This window comes from Lytechinus variegatus, chromosome 14, assembly GCF_018143015.1.
Source record: "Lytechinus variegatus isolate NC3 chromosome 14, Lvar_3.0, whole genome shotgun sequence".
Classification (NCBI taxonomy): domain Eukaryota; kingdom Metazoa; phylum Echinodermata; class Echinoidea; order Temnopleuroida; family Toxopneustidae; genus Lytechinus; species Lytechinus variegatus.
Genome location: NC_054753.1, coordinates 1,274,281 through 1,295,693, shown reverse-complemented (window position 1 = coordinate 1,295,693; position 21,413 = coordinate 1,274,281). Strand labels below are relative to the sequence as shown.

The following is a 21,413-nucleotide window of genomic DNA, read 5'->3' as shown; positions in this document are numbered from 1 at the left end:
TCGCTTACTGGAACCTAGAGATCCCTGTACGCAGGCTATGGGTATTACAGAAGTAGTCAACAGGTTAACAAGTTCAATCTTCAAAGACCTCAGCTGCTAGCCTTAGTCTGACGATTCAGAGCATCACCTGCTTGATATACATTCATCTGGTAAGAAACGTCAATACCTATATCATACTTTGAATTCTGCAGCATACGTTCTTGTACTTCCACACAGTTGGACCTCTTCTGGCCGTTAATCTTCCTGAAAGCCAATAAACACACCACCCCACGAAGGGTATGGGAAATCCACAGAGGAGCAACCAATCTGCGTTCCAGACCATTTCTCCGAGGGGGAGAGACATCCAATGCTGTGCTTCACCGATCATCCTCTCGTTGACATGTCGTAGTGTAAGGGCGTGGTGTACTAATCAAGAAGAGATTTGAACCTCCGTCTGCCTCGCCTCAGTCAAGTGGTCACTTGCTTCATCCGGTTACCTTGTCTCTTCTTTTGGTTCATCACCCTGATGATGAAAGGAAATAATAACAAAGATCAATTATAATAATAATAATAATGAGACTTGTAGAGCGCCAAATCCACTCTGTAGAGTGCTCAAGGCGCATAAAGAGCTAAGAGTTAAATATAAAAGTTTTTAGAAGATTTTTGAAAGTTTCGACAGAGGTACATTTTTTTATGTCTTCAGGAAGGCTATTCCACAAAGTGGGGCATGCAAAAGCAAATGATCTTTCCCACCAAGTTTTTGAAACTCTTGAAATGACAAGAAAGCCAGAGGTGGATGAGCGCGAAGATCTGCCTGGTCTGTAGTGATTGGTAAATGAAAGACTGTATTATGACATCTAGCTGGTGCTTAAAGCCTTCTAAAGCCTAGGCGAAGGGGAGGTAATGTGAAAGTATAATCTAACTTTCATATAATGCATGAGTACGAACATTGAAAGTATCTCTTTGCCATTTCTTAATACATGTTTACTTTAGATATCCCTTCCAGCACTTACTTTAAAGATTTAGTAATTTGATATCAGAAAGCTCCTGACAAAGATTATTTTCCTAGTTCATCCAGGCTGGAGAAGTTGTTTTGCCAGGGATCCCAGGTTTTCAAGAAAACAAATGTCCTGATTTTTCCCTGATGAAGTTTAAAAATTCCCCGATATTTATTTAAACCCGTTCCCAGTTTCGCATGTTTTCTAAGTTGTTGTAGCAATTACATGTATTTTCAGTACAAAAACAATGATGTAAAACTAATTAGTACCACCACAACCAGTCATTCAATTGTTGTTTTGATATGCAACAAAATATAACAGAGTCTGACTGACTACCGTGCTTTCCACTTTTGGGCTGATCAAAATTCAGATTTTTCCCTCATGTTAGGTCTTTTCCCCTGATTTAAGGTATTTCTTAAAATCAAATTCCGCGATTTTTTCCAGACTGGAACAAAGTAAAATAATTCTCCCTGGTGGGCTGGGAACACTGTTTGTGTACTAAACAAGACAAAATACACAACTACCTTAATTTGGTCAGGCACACGATTAAATCAAGTCTATAAATTTATCAATTCATTAAAAAAATATGGTTGCATGTAAGCAGGGTATCCTAAAAAAATTCAATCAAGAAAAATATCAACTAATTAACAGCCAAGGCTAATTCCCTATCAATCAAGCACACAAAATCAACATTAAAGACAAAGTATAGGTGTGCATCATATTACAGATATACATAATTTGCACAGAAATATACTAGAGGCAGCTTACAATGTAAGAAGAGGACAGATTTAGATAGGAGAGGGGAAAGCTAGTACGCACGAGGAGGACATAAAAGAATAAATATGGGAAAAGAGACATAGAGGGGCATGAAGAGTAGAAATATTTTTTTACTAGTCAGTAATTCAAATTATTCTTCATTCAAAAAAGTTTTTCCTTTAAGAATATTGCGGAGACTACTCTGAGACAAGAGAGAGTAAAGAAGTTCAAAACAGTTCATTGCACACAAGTACATGGTGGGACTATGACTATATAATTTTTAATATACAAATATGATATTAAAACAAGAACACTGAAATGATAAAAAAACACATTTAAAGCAGAGTGTGCAACAACATGACATATAACAATTCAACACTGAATCATTGATGCACATGTACTTTATCATTGCTTGGGAAACATGCAAATTAAAAATTTACATGTACGCATGATACCAACGATATTGAATTATTTCTAGATATTCTTTACTAATAATTTTTACATGAAATGCATCTGCTTTGGGGGAAAATTCACCTTACTTTATGGCACAATACAAAAAAAATGACTTTAATGAAAGTACTACACATTACATGTGAATACGATTAGATATAAAATCAAACAATTTCAATAAATATCAATGGTACATATAAATATTGATTACAAGTTTACATGGACATACATGTAAATCTACAGGATGGACAATGGCAAATAAAGGCTGAAGAGAAAGTGGAGTTATGTATAAAATGAAGTAAAATTGTAGTATTTTAAGTATTTTTGCAGTTAAGAATGGGCTAAGCTATTATCAGAGGAACACTTTTAGAAACAAAACTTGGGTGAATGACAAGTCTCATCCTGAAGCAGACTTGCACCGTGGGGGCGTTTCATGAAAGGACATGTCAGACGTTTTATCCGACAGTTACCATAGGAACAGTGCCTCTCTGCCAATCAAAATCATGGAAATATGTCACATCTGTCAACTTGTCGGATAAATATATTGATGAATTGCTCCCCAGATCTTTAAGAAGCAGGGGCCCGTTGCAGAAAAAGTTGCACTCAAACGCAACTCTAAAAATCACGCGCAACTTGATTTTCAACCAATCAACAGCGCGCATTTTTGACTTGCGATTGATTTTTTGACTTGCGTTTAAATGCAACTCTTTTTTGCAACGGGCCCCAGGTCGTATGTAATACAGAGTCATGGATTTGAATTTTTCTACTCACAAAAATATCTTAAACTGGTTTATAAGCATTATTTTCTCCTGATTTAGAAAACCAGACTGGTCACTTGCCCGGCCATTTTTAAAAAATAATCTCTGCACGTTGCCTGTGGGTGCTGCAGGGAATTGCTACAACTGTACTGACCATATGTTTGTTCTTATGAATAAATACATGACATCCCAATTTTCAAAAGGGGGGGTGACATAATAGTTCAATCCCCCCCTGAACAATGAATTTGCCGCTTGAATTTACAACAGAAATACTGCAAAATTTGGCATTAGTGTCATATCGATGTAAAAAAAAGTTATTTTCAATGTTGGAAGAAGCAATAATTTTGACTATTCATATCCAAACTGTATCAATTTACAATAAAGAATTCAGTGAATTGCAGAATTTGTAAACTCATTAAGGAGGGACCCTTTTTACATCACAACTCCATTTTTTCTTCAGCTAAACAAAAAAAAATACACTTAAATATACGGCATTGAAACGCAAAACTCACCATGGAAGTGGGTTAAATTCAAACATCCCAGAAAACTCTTTTAGGATTGGAATGTGATGAAAGGTACGGGACGGTTAGGTAGATGAGTTAAGGTAATATTAGGTATACTCACAACTATGCACCGTCGCCCAAATTCACAAAGATGTTTTTTTTAAACCATCGGTTGAACCCATGGTTTATGCAGATTTCCTGTATAAATTATGCCTATTTACCACGTATATTTAAAAAATGTTTAATGCTGATGTGCGCTGTTGTCACAGTGGGCCAAATTGACAACTGTTATCACGGTTAAGTACGCTATTTTATTCATGAGTCCACTGTTTGAAGAGTGGACTCATTAACTAAAAACAGTGGACTCATGAATAAAATAGTGTGGATAACCCTGGTAAAAGGCATCAATTTGGTGCACTGTGACAAAAGCGCGCACCGGCATTGGACATTATTTTAATATACGCGTAAATAAGCACAATTCATAAAAGAAATCTGCATAAACCATGGGTTCATCAACTAAAGCCAGAGCTGCCAACCTGAACAAGAACATTTCAGTATTTCTAAATCAGTATTTTGGTGAGGAAATCAGTATTTTCAATGAAACACCATTCAGACAAGATACAAAACTGAAACATTAGAAATCAGTATTTTGCATGAAACCATCAGTATTCTTATTTTTCAGTACTAAATACTGAAAATCCGTACTAATTGGCAGCTCTACTAAGGGTTTTAAAAATCCCCTTTATGAATTCTGGCCTATGTGATCCGAAGGAATGTACCCCTATACTACATGAACATTTGAGAATGGTTAGTATAACAGGGTTTATCTCTTCAATATCAGCATAGGGGATGGGCCCAGTATCATAAACTTGAAAAAAAAGACCAAGACACAATGTTATGTTATAAGGTTCTGAAATGGTGTGATTAGATTGGCTGAAAACAAAAATGGACATAGATTTTAAGGAATTATTATTTGAGTATTATTGATGAAAAGACACTAGGAGGATTGTGCATGAAATGTAAGACATGGATCCATCCCTCAGTACAGGATAGAATTCCATTCTATTTTGCATTGTTTTCACAAGTATTCACCATGATTTCCTACCACCACCCCCCCCCCCTGATTAAAAAAAAAAAAAAAGCAGAAGAGTTACATATAATACCAGGGGCAGTTTCATAAAGCTTTTCGTAAGTTAAGAGCAACTTTAAGTACGACTGGTGATCCTCTAAACCATCGGTATATAATCTACCATAAACAAGAAAGGGTTTGTATATCTATGTAAAGGACCCCTTTGTAAAACAACGTTGATATGTTATCAACGCTGGGTAGGGCAATCCCTCCATCTTTTTAATGATCATTTCTTTGTAATTGTAAATATATCTATCATTGCTGTAATTTTTAATTGACTGAAAATAAATTATACAATACAATCACCAGTCATTCTTAAAGTTGTTCTTAATTTACGAACAGCTTTATGAAACACCCACCGGTATGGGGGAAAGGGGCTGTGAAAACCAAATGAGAAGGCAGCAAAACGATGTACCCTTTTCAGGTCACAAGATCAATTGAGAATGAAGGTTAAATACATGATGAAACACTACAGTCCTTGACAAAATATGAGTCAGGTATCAACTGGAGTGTGTAAAACAAGGGTATGGTGAACTGTTTTTTATTTAGTTGGTTGTATTAGATGTACTACATGTATATGGCTAATCATGAACACTGGTATACGTGTGTGGCCCTGTAAACGGGGGGGACTGACTCAAAAAGATATTGATGAAAATGGTATTTTATTCAAATACCACTTTGCATATATTTATAATCTGCATTAGATCTAGTCAGTAAGACCTCATATTATGCAGCTATCTTAAATGAATCCCTTTTTCTGATATAAAAGAAACATTAACTATTGTCAAAATCTGTGAGTCAATCACTTAAAATGACAATTGTTACCTTGTTCACTCTAATACTTCAATTATTTTCAGAATTCGTGCCTTAAATTGAAACATCAAAAACTTCAAATAGGGTGATTATGATAGTGATAGAAGTAGATTAAAACCATGAAGCCAAATCTCTGAAAAAACATGGATTATATTATTAGTCTGTTAGTACGTCTGACCATCAATGCACGATTAACATAAAAAAAATTAATACAACAATCACGGGTTGAAGTTTATCTATCTTTTTGAATTTCAATCTCTGGTAAAAATTGGCTTAATCCTCCCTCCCCCACACTACAAAAACTCTGGTGTCAATTTAACACCAGCCTGGAATCTATATACATGTCCACACCAGAAAAGTATTGAAACAACACCAGTATGGAATCAAACCAATGCTGTTCTGATCTGGTGTTAGACCAAAACAAAACCGGTGTTGTTTATTATAACTTCTCTGGTGTGGACATATACAGATTCTGGGCTGGTGTTAAATCAACACCAGAGTTTTTGCAGTGCATCCCTGCCCCTTATCCCTTCATATTTCCCCCTGCCTCCCCCCTTTTTTCCTGATACCATCCCTCCCTTCTATAATAAACTCACCTATTGTGGTACCTCCTTAGAAATCTTTGTATCTTCCGGGCGGCCTCCTGCTCTCGCTTCATCCGAGCCTTCCGCTTGTCCCTAAAGAAACAATATTATAACAAATTTGGTACTTTAGAAAACTATCTGGAATTCTACGCTTTATCAAAGGGGTATTCAGAGAAAGTTGCAATCAATTTTTAGGTCTCAAAATCAATCAAAAGTCTTACCATTAATCTAGGTCTAAAATTCAATAAGCGGTGTATTGGATGTAAGGTGTTGAAGTAAATCAAATAATTGCAATAAATTTAAAGTCCAAAAGCAATCATAAGTTTGACAATCAAACTTATCCACAATTTCTCTGGAAAGCGCAAATACAGCGCCCCCAAATTTATGAAGTTATAAATCTGCAAGATTTGCAAACTCATAGTTAGAGCAGCATAAAGCTACAGGGGACTTACCTAAACCTTTGTTGGATAAGAATGGCGGCATCCCTGCTCTTCCTGAACTGTTCTTGAGCGCGGTAAGTCCGGTAGCTGTTCTGGATGATGATGGCCGCCCTGCGACTCCGTTGGAACTGTCGGTAGCTCTGGAACGAACGGAACTTGTTTTGAATCACCCTGGCAGCCTCAGACATGGACTTGTAGTGGAAATACTGAGTAAGAAATGAAAGTCATGCGTTAAGCAAGTGGGTGACTTCACAAACCACTGGTTACCATTTCTTGCACTACATGAAAGGTTCCACGACATTGGATCCGCTCTAAATTCCACACTGATCGAATGACCAACTTCAACACTTGGCTTAACACTATACCCTACCCTAAACCTATCCTAAAACCCTATTGCAACCCTAACCGCACATCTTAGACGAATGTAAGCCCAGAGCAGTTGTTGCAGGAGCAAATGTCGTGTCACCAAATGACAGACCCATAGGTAACTGACGTAGCACCTACGAATAAGTACCAGTCATGCATTAAAGTATGGAGTAATTTTACAAGCAGCTCTACGAAACACCCACCTGGTTAAATAATAATAACGAATGGGTTCTATTTTTAAGGGGTAGCCGTTCCAGTATCAATGGTGATTTCTTTGCAATAACTATCACTGTATGCATTGTACTTGTTGGTGAATTTGACAAGATGGGTAAAGGCCACCGCACACCTTACAACCCGACTGGCTTGCGACTGAGTGAGGGGAGATGTGACGTCACAGCTCTTGTCAGCTTGAGCGTCGCATACCAGTCAGAGACAAGTCACAAGGAAAATCGGAAGGATTCAACATGTTGAATCCTTAAGACTGGATCGCAAGCTCAATCCAACTTCCAGCCAATCAGACAGCAGAGTTGCACGACGCGTATTATGATAAACAACGCGCATACGCAGTAGTAAGCGCAATTTATCAGATGCTATGCCAAAAAGCAAAAAGCGCATGCGTGACTCGCAGATCGAATCGCAAGGTGTGCGGTGTCGAGGCCTACGACTACACTACTTTGCGATTCATCTCCTCTCACTCAGTCGCAAGCCAGTCGGCGACCAGACGGGTATTAATGTTTGCGGTGGCCTTAAGGAGTGAGAAATGCATTCATGTCTTGATGCTAAACTATCAAGCCTGGAACAGATTTTTACTCAACTTCAGAATATAAGTGTGTTTTCATGACTATCTTTTTCTACATGTGCTTTCAATAGTCCTATTCGTGGTCTGTTGCGAGTTACCAAACGCAAATTTATTGCTCTCAATTGTCCTTTTTATCATTCTGCAGAAAAAAAATGAAAGAATTACTGAATGGGGATTTCAAAAACACCAAGTTGACCAACCTCTTTATATCTCCTGTAATAGCTCTGGATAATGACCGCTGCTTCCAATTCTTGTTGTTTCTGCTGTTGCCTTCCCTGTAAAAAACAATCAAAATCACAAAAATATAAAATTGTTTGTTTGTAATGATTCACAGGTTGGAGTGGTTAAGAGCAACATACTTGTACAAAGACAGGGGTACATGTATGCACAATGGTGCGACATGCAAGAGGTGTTCTTAGCATGTGCTTTTGCAATACAATGTGAATACCAGAGATACCTACAACACAACCAGCCCAACCAAACTCTAGACTGACCGCCAAGCTCAAACTTAAGCTTATTCCTAAAGACCCTCTGCAAACTCCCTTTTGCACGGATAAAGGGGGGGGGGGCATTCTTGACAAAGTCTGCAGTATATTCCTATCTAAAATTATCCCCTAATATTAACCACAAGAAAGCTGCTATACCAACCTCTCAAAGGATTGGATTAACATTTGAGAAAGTGAACCCAAATCTGCACATTTCAACTTACTTGTAGCCTATGCAATTAAAATATCGAGCCAAGCTGTTTGGTGTGCCCTATTCAAGCCATTTGTTAGGATGTGGGTTAATGATTTAATGATACAGCCCCGAGGGCTCCGTAACATGACGCTTAGCAATCGTGGGGCGGATTGAACATACACAACAATCAATGCAATCATACCTTGTACTGTCTAAAGGCATTCTGGATCACAATAGCAGCTTTGTACAACTGTCTCTGCTCTTCATCTGAAGAAAACAAAAATGAAGACAAATCATGCCAACCAACAGTTGGGGACAATAAAAGAAGTTATCAGAATCAAAATTAAAACTATCTTGAGACTTCAAAGAGTAGATGACAGTCTTCAGAAAGCAGATTCTTTGAAAAGCAATGGAAATCCATGAAAAGTTTCTTTATCTTTTAAGGCCACCCGACTGGTCAGCGACTGGCTTGCGACGGAGTGAGGGGAGATGTGACGTCACAGCAAAGCGTTGTAGTCGGATCGCAAGGTGTGCGGTGTCGAGGCTTATGACTGCCTTGCGATTCATCTCCCCTCATCCAGTCGCACGCCAGTCGGGTCGTAAGGTGTGCAGTGGCCTTTAGTCATCAGCTTTGCACTACAGTTAGATAGACTGGTAACCAATGCTTACCAGAGAGCGTGAGTATAGAGAAAGCCCATTGTAACGCATGGCCAGATCCCTGTAAGAAGTCGCTCCAGTCTGCCGGTGGGAAGTCCTCATCAAAGCTGATATTACTGGGACTACTGGAGGTTCGGCAGGACGACTCTGCACCACTGTAGGAACTAGCAGGTGAGCTGTCAATGCCCGTTCTGGATAGATGAATGTTAAAAATAAAGGTCACAGATAAATCTCTCTTTTGCCAAATAAAACAATTACAATAAAGAACATCAGGATGGATGGAATTTTAGACGTGACCCAGTATGACCCTTAAAAAATCTTCCATGGCTAAGCATAGTACTGAAACAAAACATAGATCAATGGTAAATTGGCCAGATGCACCATACCAGTAACAACTTTGCCAAATTTCCAGGTAATTTTTCATGCAACTTCCCCCCTCATCAAGATCTTGATCAGAAGGAAGATAGCAATATTTCTATTACAAAGGGGAACTCAAGTTGTTGAAAATATAACAATAAGAAAGCAATTGCTCTAAGCGCCACAAAATCACAGAGGCCCGAATTCACAAAGGTGGTTTTAAAAACCCACGGTTGAGTTGATGGTTTATGCAGATTTCCTGTATAAATTCTGCTTAATTTAGCGTGTATCGGGCGATTGTATAAAACAAGTCCAATGCTAATGCGCGCTTTTGTCACAGTGCTCCAAATTGACGCCTGTTACCATGGTTAGACACGCTATTTTATTCATGAGTCCACTCTTCAAACAGTGGACTCATGAATAAAATATCATACATGTGTATCTTAACATGGTAACAGGCGTCAATTCGGCGCACTGTGACAATAGCACGCATCAGCATTGGACATTTTTTATACACGCGCCGGATACGCGCTAAATTAAGCGTAATTTATACAGGAAATCTGCATAAACCATGGACTCAATTGTGGGTTTTAAAAACCAGCTTTGTGAATTCGGGCAAGAGTGTGCACCACCTTGCAATGCAATGCAATTCAACTTCAATCCAATTTGTTGAAGAATCGCAGACCAAATCTCAGAAATTTGACATGTCAAATCTTCCTGCAATTCTCTGATTTTGACAATTTGAGCTGAACAGATTTGTCCTAGGCAGACAAGACAGAGAACCTACACACGAAAAGAAGGTTCCATGGAGGTGCAACGCATTGCAGAGCTGTAATGTTTGTGCTGGCCTGTGATGCGATTACACCGAGAATGCGGTTGGCCGCTTCTTGCAATTGCATCGCGAAGTGTGCACTGGGATTTAGATGCAATTCTCCATTTACCAATAGTTTGAGCCAGTTTCTGTCAAACTCTAATTATGATCATGAGCAGTTTTCCTTTGAAATAAAAGCTTCAGTTTAAAAAATAAATCAACCTCTACACAATATCTCACCTATAAAGAGTGTCCTCCACACCTCCTGGGCTCGAGAAGGGACTTGCGATGGAGCTGATAGAGTCATGTAAGGACTCCTGGTCCACCTGGACATGGGGTCCTTCTGTCTCCACCTGGGATCCTGCTACACTACCCCTGGAGCCCTCCAGCTTGATGCGCTCTGGTAGAGCATCCAGGATGTGCTCCGCCAGAGACAGATATTGCTCCTGAATGAGGGAACAGGAAGTGGTTGGTGATGCACAAAGGGATGTTTCATGAATCTGTTTGTATGACTTTACATACCACCAGTCCCAACAGTAAATCTTTAACCTGGGGGCCGTTCCATAAAGCTGTTCGAAAGTTTTAAGAGTGAATTTAAGAACGACTGGTGATCCTTTTTAAATGGTAAATGGTATACACCATAAATGATGGTTTATCGCGTAAGAAAGGACCACCAGTCGTTCTTAAAGTCACTCTTTAACTTACAAACAGCTTTATGAAACGACCCCCTGGTGGGTGTTTCATAAAGCCGGTACGTAAGTTATGAGTGACTTTACGAATGACTAGTGATATTTTCTGAGGAGTTAAATCTACACAAATGAAAATTTGGTGTGCAGAATTTACCTCAAGGATCATCAGTCGTCTGTAAAGCCATTTGTAATTTACAAACAGCTTGATGAAACACCCTCCAGGGCTCTTGTAACAAACTGCAAGAGATTTATAAAATTTGGCAACCAAATATTATAATTGTTGTATAGGGACAAAACACTCAAAATAAACTTGAAGCTTATTTCACTGAATTCCTTGTCCATTCAATAAATAATGAACGATCGTTTGGTACTGCAAATTCAGAAAATAGAATTAAATTCAGACATACTGAAGCTTCTCAACATGCAACCATCATTGTATAATCACAGAATGAACAGAATCCTAACAAATAGAAAGAAACAGTGGATACCGAAAAACAAACTGTAATAAGCTGTCAAGCTTAACAAAATTAGCATCCAGCAGTTAGATCAGTAAGGGCTAAAATAATGCTTGCTCCTCAATGAACAGTAACAATCTTGAAAAGGGAATGACTCTGGCTAGTGAATTATAACATACCTTGTTTCCAGCAGCAGCCCTTGGTAGGAGAAGAGGCATGTAGTCATCCGTCTGCATGGGAGAATCACAGCGTTGTTCATCCTCCACATCCTCTAGATCTCCATGATCTTCCTCCTGTTGCTGAGCCGCAACTTGGAGCTCCTTGACAAAGCTCTCCCACATCTCCTTCTGGTCAGCGTGCTCCTTGTCTCCCAATGGAGGGAGCCCCATCATCTCCGCAGGGTCCAGGTTACCCAGGATCTGGCTCCCACTCAGGAATGCCTTGAGGGTCGCTTGGGATATGGGAGGCGGGATAGGCATGGGGCTTGCTCCTGCAGGAGGCTGAGGGCTGGATGACAGATGGTGGGCGTGGCTTTGTGTGTGGTGGTGATGAGGACTGGTGGACTTCAGGCTCACCCCGCTGTCCCTACGAAGAAATCCCGGTTGGACGTTGAGCATGTTGCCAAGCGACCCTGACGACGTCCCTGGCAGATCTTGCAGCCTGGGTGATATCTGCGGAGAGACTCCTGTGTTGGGTGTCACCAGCCCCTGAGAGACAGGACTCACCGAGAGATTCGACAGGCAGCCTGAAGACGGTGACTGCGCTTCAAAGATAGGTGCAGAGTCATCGGAAAGGGATGAACTTGGTGTGTTGGTGGCTGGTGATGACACCATGAATGCAGGAAGGGTATTGCGTCCGCTTCGTGGTATCTGTATGGGATCACTCTTGGGGGATGGGGAAGCACCAAGAGGTGGCCAAAGGTGAGGTTCTTCTTGACCAAGTTGCATCAAGGACTCTGCAAGGGAGGTGTGCCCTCGAGACTTTGCGACATCCAGGGGAAGGCGACCGAGGGAGTCACTCATCTTCAAGCAGTGGGGTCGCCAGCGGTACAGGAGAAGGGCAGACTCCATGTGACCTAGAGCACATGCCCACATCTGTAGGAAACAGAGCAATATAAAAAAATGAATGACATCCTTCAAATAATATTGAACTTCATGATACTTAAAACTTAATGTAATCCTTCTATCTTATATTTAAGTTGATAGAGTTTGAACCATCCAAAGCACAAATAAAATTGATTTTCAGAAAGTTAATTTAGAAATTACAGCATGTATAAGCTTTTATGAATGTGGTTATAAGATGAAAACAATTATTTGTACAAACAGCCCTGTTACTAAGGCCAATTACCAATACAGCAAATTCATCATACTTGTAAGTCTGTTATGATATGGGGTCCAACTGCTGGTGGCAAATAGAATTCCAATAACAAACCAATGGCAAGCAAATCAAGAAGAATTGATATCCCCAATAGAAAAAAAACCCTAGCTTCTGAGATATACCTACCAATGGAGTGCAGGATGCATTGTCCATGTTCATTGGGTCTAGCTCCAGCTCTGCAACTATACTGTTATGATCTCTCCTATAACACATGGAGGAAAAGAAGCATGACTGGGTCACTGCTGGCAACACATTTGAATTTCAGGATAATTGTGATCCTTACATCATTGAAGTTTTGGAGACATAAATGTATTGGTTACACTTCGTAATTCCGAAACACGTATATTGCATATACCTCGATGTTCGTTTATCCGAAAACGTAAAAGGGTTCGTTAATCCGAACATTTGTGGCGTTATTCCAAAGGTTCAATAATGCGAAAAGAATATGAGGTTCGATGTTCCGAAGGTTCGTTAATCCGAAAATGAAATAAGGTTCGTTGTTCCGAAGGTTGGTTAATCCGAAAACAAAATAAGGTTTGTTAGTCCGAAAACGAAATAAGGTTCGTTAATCATTTCGTTTTTGGACTAACGAACCTTCGGAATTACAAATCTCACTTCATTTTCGGATTAACGAACCTTCCGAATTACGAACCTCACTTCTTTTTCGGACTAACGAACCTTTGGAATTACGATCCTCATTTCGTTTTCGGACTAAGGAACCTTCCGAATTACGAATGTATGTGAATGTATTTGTGTCCACAATGAAATTCAAGTTGCTTGGTGAACACGAATCTACATTTACAATCTCAACAAAGGTGATAAAAACCAAATCATCAGCAGGCTATTATGATCGGAAAATAAAAGATAAAGGGGACATTCACCCTGAAGAAAAAATATTGTTGTAAAAATAGCAGAAAAAAAATATATATTGGTTAAGGTTTGAGGAAAATCCATTAAAGATTAGAAAAGTCATGAACAAGCAGCTATATGTTATGCAATATAAAATGCATAAATTTCATTTTTTTTGGTTCATGATGACATATTTTTGTTTTCTTTTTAGGTGTGAAATTATTTGTCTATTGCTCTACTGGAGGTACAATAAAAACCATTTTCAATTTTATGAGATGAAATTTTATTGATTTTTTACCATACAATATTTATAGAAAAAGCTGGCAGCCTATGACATCACAAATCTTAAAATTTTAATCACTTGTTTATCCTTTGATGGATTTTCCTCAAACCTTTGCCAATCTTTATGTTATATTGGATGGATAAGAATGGACTACAAGAAATATTCCAAGAGTTTGGGAAAATATTCCACAAAACGCAGATTAGTGGAATATTGGCCCTAACGAGTGGAATATTTCTGGTATTTCATGAAATTACGCCATCCAATATAATTATTATCATCTAGCCCCCCCCCAAAAAAAAAAAAGATGGAGAAATCTGATTTGACTAGTCATATCACTTATAACTTTATGCCATTATCACTTCATAGGATAATAATTATTTTGGTCGTTGGCATACAACTTGCATGTAGTTTATTTTGACATCATGGAGCGAAGTTGTGCTCTATGCTGTGCATCGCATTGTTTTCATTGGTGTACGCGTTGTATATTTCACGCATTCGCGCACGTGCCCCAAACTGTTGAATAAGCTCTCATATTCAATAGCAAATTTTGTACAGGAGCCTATGGGATATTCGTCAGATTTCGGTCCTTTTAGGAATACGCTCTTCTACTACACGGGCAATTGATGCCGACCAAAATACATGTACGTGTTTTTAATGCATCGCTAGAACACTCTTTATAGATAATATAATTGTAATAATTTTTTCTGTTATTTTTACATTAAACTTTTGGTCAGGGTGAACTTCCCCTTTAAGAGCTGAATATGCATAGAATAATTTTCATTACAAATAATATTCTGGGTGCCTTCCACCATATTTTTACAATCTACCTATTGTAAAAGGTACCAAGTCCAAATCCCGCCGCAAAATTAATGTACTACGGCAAGGCATTAATTTACCAAACTCAACCCAGCTGAAGTAAATTGAAACCTTAAAAATGCTTGTAAGCTATAAAAGGCATTAAAGGTATTAATATCTAAATTCCTTTGGAATTCCGTAGAGAAACGTTAGGGGTAAGGGATGTATGCTATACAAAAATGGAATATACCTTGCCATAATATGGACCATAATGGTTGTGAGCTTCTCCTTGGAGAAAAGACAGTATTGTCATTACCAAATGTATTTGTATTTTTTTATGTAAATAATATATTTATAATGTTCAATTGCTATACCATGTTATCGTTTTATTGTTATATTTTGTAAATCCAATGCAATTCAGTCTAAATGGCTGCAATATGTGGATATTCTAATAAAACCTTAAACTCATGTACCTTCATACCAAAGCCTGGGTAATAATAATAGCAGGGCCCGCTGGTAGAACAGTTTTCGAAACTGAAGTGGCTACCCTGGGTAAATATACCTACATGTACATTATTATTATATAAAAACATCTTATTTGTTTTATAACTATTCAAGCTGTAAAAGGCTGCAAGGCTAAAGCCAATGTGGCAATATTAAAGTCTTTTGGAACTGCATAGACTCATAGACCCGTATTCTGATGTCGGGTTTAACTTAGACCATGGTCTAACTCTGTGCTAAATTATGGGAAGCCAAACGGTTCAAATTTTTTTTTACAGTGAATGTTTCTCATGTTTACTGTGCTCTTTACTCATTCTTGAATGGTGAAGACAACTGTCATACTTATCCTTCCCAGGCAGTTAATAATGATTTGGGAGTCAAATGAGCTGATACACTGAACCTCTACTGTTAAAGATTAACATCTGGCTTTCCATAGTTAAACCACAACTTAAAACCAGAGTTTAAATTAAACCTGACTGCAGAATACAGCCCGTAGAGACATTATATCATAATGTGATATATGTGCTACACAAGAACTGCATAATCATTATAATTAAACATAACAAACCTCCACAAGAACAAGGTAGATATGAGCCGACTGAATCCGAGTGCTGCTGCTAGGTGCAGGAGCGTCATACCATGGTCTGGTCTACTGACGGTCTGGATCTGAGGAACGCTGGTTGGTGGTCTTTGTCTCATCAGGTCCTGACAGATACTGACCACCCTGTCCTCAAAGGAACTGGATTGAGACGTACCTCCAGGAGGCTGCAAGGTATAGTAACAATTCATACACTTTCATAATGCATGCACCACCTATTAGATTTATCATCATGGAAAGCTTGTGTGTTGACCACGTTTTCTGAACACATACAGTATGGCAATGGGCTGTGAGTGATGATTGAAAACCTGAAGAAATGTTTGACTGAATGAATCCCAAGCGCAGGAAAAACTACAAAGTCTTTAGTAGAATTATAAGTAAGATCCCAGGAAAATAGGGTTTTCATCACTTATAAAGAGAAACACTATGACTAACAGATGGTGTTTAGTACACAGGTTGACAAACTTTTCAGGATAAAATGCAAGTGAGTGATATCATAAATAAGGGTTAAATATGCGCACATATTACAAAACACAAAAATGTGCGACAGGATGGATTAAACTGAGGTACCCGAAACATCATTTTCTTCAGCTTCAAACATTGTGGAAAATCACACTGGGTTTTCAAATCCCTATTGTTTTGGCTAGGAAGAGAGAGAAATGCAAGAGAAAAAGACACAGAGCTGTGTCTGCTACAACCTGCTGCTGAAAGTAGCTCTGAGCTTGATTTAAACACCACTGCTAAAGTACTTTAATAAAAGTTGCATCTTTCACCTTTAACACTCAAAGGAAATGTGCAGTGGCTTTTCTGATCCCTAGTGTTTCGTCTCGGCAGAAATGTGAGAAAAGGCATTGAGCTGCATCTGGGATAATCCGCAACTAAACGCGGCTGAGAAATTTGTTCAGAAGTACCTGAAACCCAACGTAGGAGAGCACATGGAATCACATGGGATATCCCTTCCTGAATTCAAGTCAGGTCCGTTGAGTTTGCATGCACATAAGGAATTTAAAATGTAGTACAGCTGACAAACTCTGGAAGACTTTTGATTCAAATGGGGGTTTTCCCCAATAGGGTAAGAGGTAATGAAAGAACAAGGACCCTACTGAAATAAGTTGTTTTCTTTACCTGGCTTCTTCCTTGGTTGCCTGTGTTACTAAGCCTTTGTTCCATCTGCTCTAGGCGCTCCAGAATAGCCATCTTGAATCGATTCTCTGTAAGACAGATGAATTGAACAATACTCATGCCAATAATGTAGAGCTGTAATGTCAACAGGGGACCGTTTCATCAACATTTTCGTCCGACAAGTTGTCAGATCTGACATCTTTCCTTGATTCTGATTGGCTGAGAGGCACTGTTACTATAGTAACTGTCAGATAAAATGGGACTTGTCGGATAAAACGTCCAACCAGTCCTTTCATGAAATGCTCCCCAGGAATCTGAAATACATGTAGAAATAGAAATCTACAGAATTGTACTATTCTTGATCATACGCTCTCCTATGTTAGTCATCAAAACTTTGTCTTTTCTTCCATCACCTTCTTTGCATTCTTCCTGACACACGACACCCACCCTTCCATCCTTGTCTTTTGTTAATGTTCATGTTCACACATTCTTAAGGAATGCATTGTTGTAACATTAGGCATCGCTGCCACATTGCCAGTTGTAACAGGGCCTCTGTTGGCGCATTGCGAGTGTCAACGACGTTTCTGTGCGGTCAGTACTGGTAATTATCCACGAAACAGTGCACAAATATGATTGGCATTACTCTTGCTTAGCTATGTCCTGTATGAGAAAGACTTCCTTGCAAAATCTGGCAAAATAGTCATTGCTCTCCTCATGCTATTCATCATCAGGGATACCTATCTCAAAAAAACAATTGAAGTAATTTGAAGGATGAAGAAAAAATATTTTGGGTTGAAAAACAAAACATGCAACAGACATGTGGATAATTAGGGGAACCAATTATTTATGAAGATTGCTTAATTTAAAGAAGCGTTCAATGTACTGCAAATAAAGAACAGTTGGCATGTCTGTCTCACAAGAATTCATCGAAATTAAAACAATTACACTTCATTGCCCAGCAACCGACACTAAGATGTCGTTAATCAGACATGTCTAAGTGCTGTAAAATGATGCAACATGACTGCCTTAGTTACAGAAATATGTGCAACATTTCATCAAAATTTGGGAAATAAATATTTGTTTCCATTTCAGTAGACTAGAGTCATCTGGAGGATATCAATGGTTGGACACTTACCATCTAGAGAAAGCCAGTCATGTGACGACGCGACCGACTGGTTGCTACGTGCTCTGTATTCAAACGTGAGGGGCTTGGAGATTAGCAGTCCGTTACAGGTTACATGAAGCGCACATTTCCCTGCTTCATGGGCTGATAGAGACGAAGGGATGGAAAGAAAAAATGTTAATCTCTTCACACAGACTCTGAGATTAATGTTCTTATAGTCATACATGAGGTATTCAATCTCAAACGGCTAGGTGATACCACACTTAATTAGATGATGAAGGTGCTCCAGAGCAAATTCGACAATGAAAAAAAACATATATATGTATATACATTAAAGGCTCAAACATTCTTACAATACTCAAACAAATGTACTGTTACAGAATAATGTCTTCAGGTTACATATCACACATTTCTGCCTCAAGGGAGAAAATAAGGGCACTTCTTTCATGCATATCAGAACACTACTTTGGTAAGACAACTACTCCTATGGGAGGACAAGACTGAAAGATTATTCTGAAATTTAGAGCACTACTGAATAAAGAGAAGTCTTTTTGAAACACTAAAAAATAACACTTTACACTACTGAGTCAATCTTAGAGGGTTGGAACTCATTATCATTCAATATTTCATTTTTTTAAGGCTTCATTTTGGGTAATAATAATTTCACCACCATCCTCAGAAGCATTTAATTTTGTTAACTATTACCTGGACTATAGCAGCGTAGGACACCAGTCTGTACAAGTGCAGCTGCTACACTGGTCTGGTCAAAGATACAGCTATAAACATCCTGAGTGGACTGCCAGGGCCCTGTCACTAAGACCTTCACTCCACCCTAGGAGGGAAAAAGCAAATGGGTCACTCATTTACAAGAAAACGTTCATAGAGAACTGTGTGACCATTAGATTAGACAGTTAGATGCTGGCAACTGCCCTATCCCCCAAGCCTTACCTTGTATCAAGATACTGACAGCACTTGTTTGCAAATAACATCAGGCACAAATTAAGCTGATAAATCAAAAGAAAAACAGAATGTCCCATCTTAGAAAAACAGAATGGCCCATCTTAGAAAAACAGAATGGCCCATCTTACTTTGGAAAAATTTATCACAATTTACCTCAGTGTACGACCAATCTGGTGAGAAGTCGGTGATCTCACAGAGGTGTTCTCCGGAATGGTCTTCACCAGCTAAATCCTGTTGCCTTCCATCATGATTGTTCTGCAGGGGTGCCGGCTGCTCTTGGTTGGTGCCATGGTTGAAGTCGTCCAGACTAGCATTGGGACTGGATGAAGTCAGCAGAGCACCTCCAAGTTCTGGAAGCGGGCTCTCCATGAGCTCAAAGGTATCAAGGTCCAGCTCGATGTTGGAAGGACTGGGGAGGGAACCGAGATCTGATGTAGCACTACCAGACTTAGTGAAGTCGTGCCCAGGATCGGTTGGCCCTAAGGAGTTATGGAAAGAGCCACTAGCAGACAGAAGATCAGAAAGGACAGAATTCTGGTCACTGTGGCTAAAGTTTCCATCCTGATCCATGGCATTGAACTCAGACAGGGTGGGAAATTCAGAGTTTTCATTCTGGCAGTATAGATTGCTGCTGTTTACGGAGTGCTGGTAAGTGATGTCTATCCGACTAGGACTTGTATCCTGAGGAAGAGTGCCTTCTTGGGGCATGTGCGCGGGATCTGCAGTGTCCTTTTCACTTCTTTGGATTTTCTGAAGATGGGCTTTTGAGACTGAGCTTTGTTGGGATATAAATAGACTATTATCTTGAGGATTCCTTTGTTCTTTACTTGCTCTTGCATCTGTCTGTGTTTGAAGATAGTGTTCCTGCACTCTCTCTGGGAGCATGACAAGGTCACTACGGTGGTCTCTGAATCGATTCTCCAAAGTCTTAAGCTTAGGGTCTCCATTCACCAATTCCCGCAACTCCTGTGATTCCTGCCCAGTAATCTTTAGCTGTCCACTATGACTGTTAGCCATTTTTTGCATTGTCTGGTTATGCTGGTTATCTCTATTCTGCCCAACCCAAATGGAATTTGACTTTTCTGAATTTGATGAAAACTCAGATGTTCCTTCCAAAAAAGAAGTTCTTGTCTCTGCAGCTACAATGTTTGCATCAGCTACCATCTGAAGCAATGATGGGTTTGATTCAGACTGTTGGAGTAGATTGTTTGGAGAGCCACTACTTGCAAGGATTGTTGAAGTGTTAGATGTCTGTGGTGAGGCTCGGCCAATCTGGGGATTGCCAGCATCTCCAGAATTCACAGCCTTTAGGATGAACTGAGGGGAAGCTAAGCCTTGTGCTGTCATTGAGGCTGTGCCTTCAGCAGGTTTGAGAATGAACTTTGGTGTTTCGCCTGCTTTTGGCTCAGAGGCCTTGAGAATAAAATTAGGGGGTTTTCGTGAGGAATTTGAGGGCACTTGCTGGAGAATCAACTGAGGAGTACCTACTGAACCAACATGTCTATTTTCTGCTGGCAACCTAACTCCTGGCACTTTGAATGTACCTGAATCCTGCACTGAATTTACAGAATGAACAGCGGTAGCTGGAGGTGTACTAGCTGTAATACCTTGGTTTCCCAATCTTATTGACTCCATTGTATCTCTGGATAAATTGAAAGGATTGCACTGTTGACTTCCAGTTGACAAGAGCTGTGGCACCTGATGCGCTTGCTGACTCGGGAACAATTGCGGTGATGACACTATCAACTGAGGAGACCTAAGGATGCTTCGACCTTGGTGCGAGGGTCCTGGCAGAGAAGCCTGTGTCCCAGCTTGTTCTGAGGACTGCTGTCTGATAGGTTGTCCTGTGGAATGTCTCTGCTGCTCTTGGAGCTTTTGTTGATGGCATATATGTGGTCCATTACCTTGGTGAATAAATGAAGGCATCTGGTTCACTACATTGGGGTTCTCTTGAAAAGCCGAGCATTGGGGATCACAGGCCTGTAATTGGTGGGCCGTAAAAGGAACTCTTCCTTGCGAGCCGTTAGGGGTCATCGGTGAAGACATAAACGATTGATTGTGAAAATGTCCATTTATTTCATTTCTGCTTGCTTCGGCATTGACCTCAGATGAAGCCCTACTGTTCGCTGTGACATCAGACACACATTGCACATTGCCAAGTCCTTTGAGGACCTCAGATATATTCTGCGAAGAGTCCACAGGAGCAACACTCTTCACCTGGAGTTTGTTGCCAGCATTGTTTTGGTTCGCTACCACAATCAACAAGTTGATGTTGCCACTGTCGTCCATCTTCACCTTGTTTGACACGGCGTTGGACAACGTATTGTGGTTGCTGCATGGCTTGGTGGTGTTGTCCACAAAATGGATAGACCCGTGGCTGGTGGATGCGATGGATGAAGACTGGCTGCTACAAGAACCTATAAGATAAGAAAGGAGAAACAATGATAATAACATTAATAATAATAGGCATTCATATAGCACACTCGATCTTGAAATGATCTATTAAGAGGTAAATTTTCAAAGGAAAATACATCCCATGATATAAACAAAAAATAGTGAGGAATCATTCAATGGCCATTGGTA

The 21,413-nt window shown here is 39.6% G+C and overlaps 2 protein-coding genes across 2 annotated transcripts in view; both read right to left on the bottom strand.

Annotated features, from left to right (window-relative positions):
• Positions 1-415: 415 nt before the first annotated feature.
• On the bottom strand, positions 416-19,019 carry LOC121427229 (calmodulin-binding transcription activator 2-like). The gene is made up of 14 exons (XM_041623530.1): positions 18,984-19,019; positions 18,576-18,702; positions 17,883-18,014; positions 16,751-16,836; positions 15,596-15,792; positions 12,726-12,801; positions 11,402-12,316; positions 10,319-10,524; positions 8,923-9,101; positions 8,456-8,520; positions 7,776-7,850; positions 6,423-6,616; positions 5,983-6,063; positions 416-502 (listed from the first exon to the last, which is right to left on the bottom strand). The coding sequence occupies exons 4-14, from the start codon at positions 16,820-16,822 to the stop codon at positions 448-450; spliced, it is 2,115 nt and encodes a 704-aa protein (XP_041479464.1). The 5' UTR covers positions 16,823-16,836; positions 17,883-18,014; positions 18,576-18,702; positions 18,984-19,019; the 3' UTR covers positions 416-447.
• LOC121427838 overlaps positions 17,836-21,413 on the bottom strand; it is a 61,929-nt gene continuing 58,351 nt past the window's right edge. Inside the window, exons 9-11 of the mRNA XM_041624406.1 lie at positions 18,984-21,247; positions 18,576-18,702; positions 17,836-18,014 (exon numbers count right to left, since the gene is read on the bottom strand). Of these exons, the coding sequence (XP_041480340.1) occupies positions 17,836-18,014; positions 18,576-18,702; positions 18,984-21,247 (2,570 nt within the window). The remainder of the gene's footprint in view (positions 18,015-18,575; positions 18,703-18,983; positions 21,248-21,413) is intronic.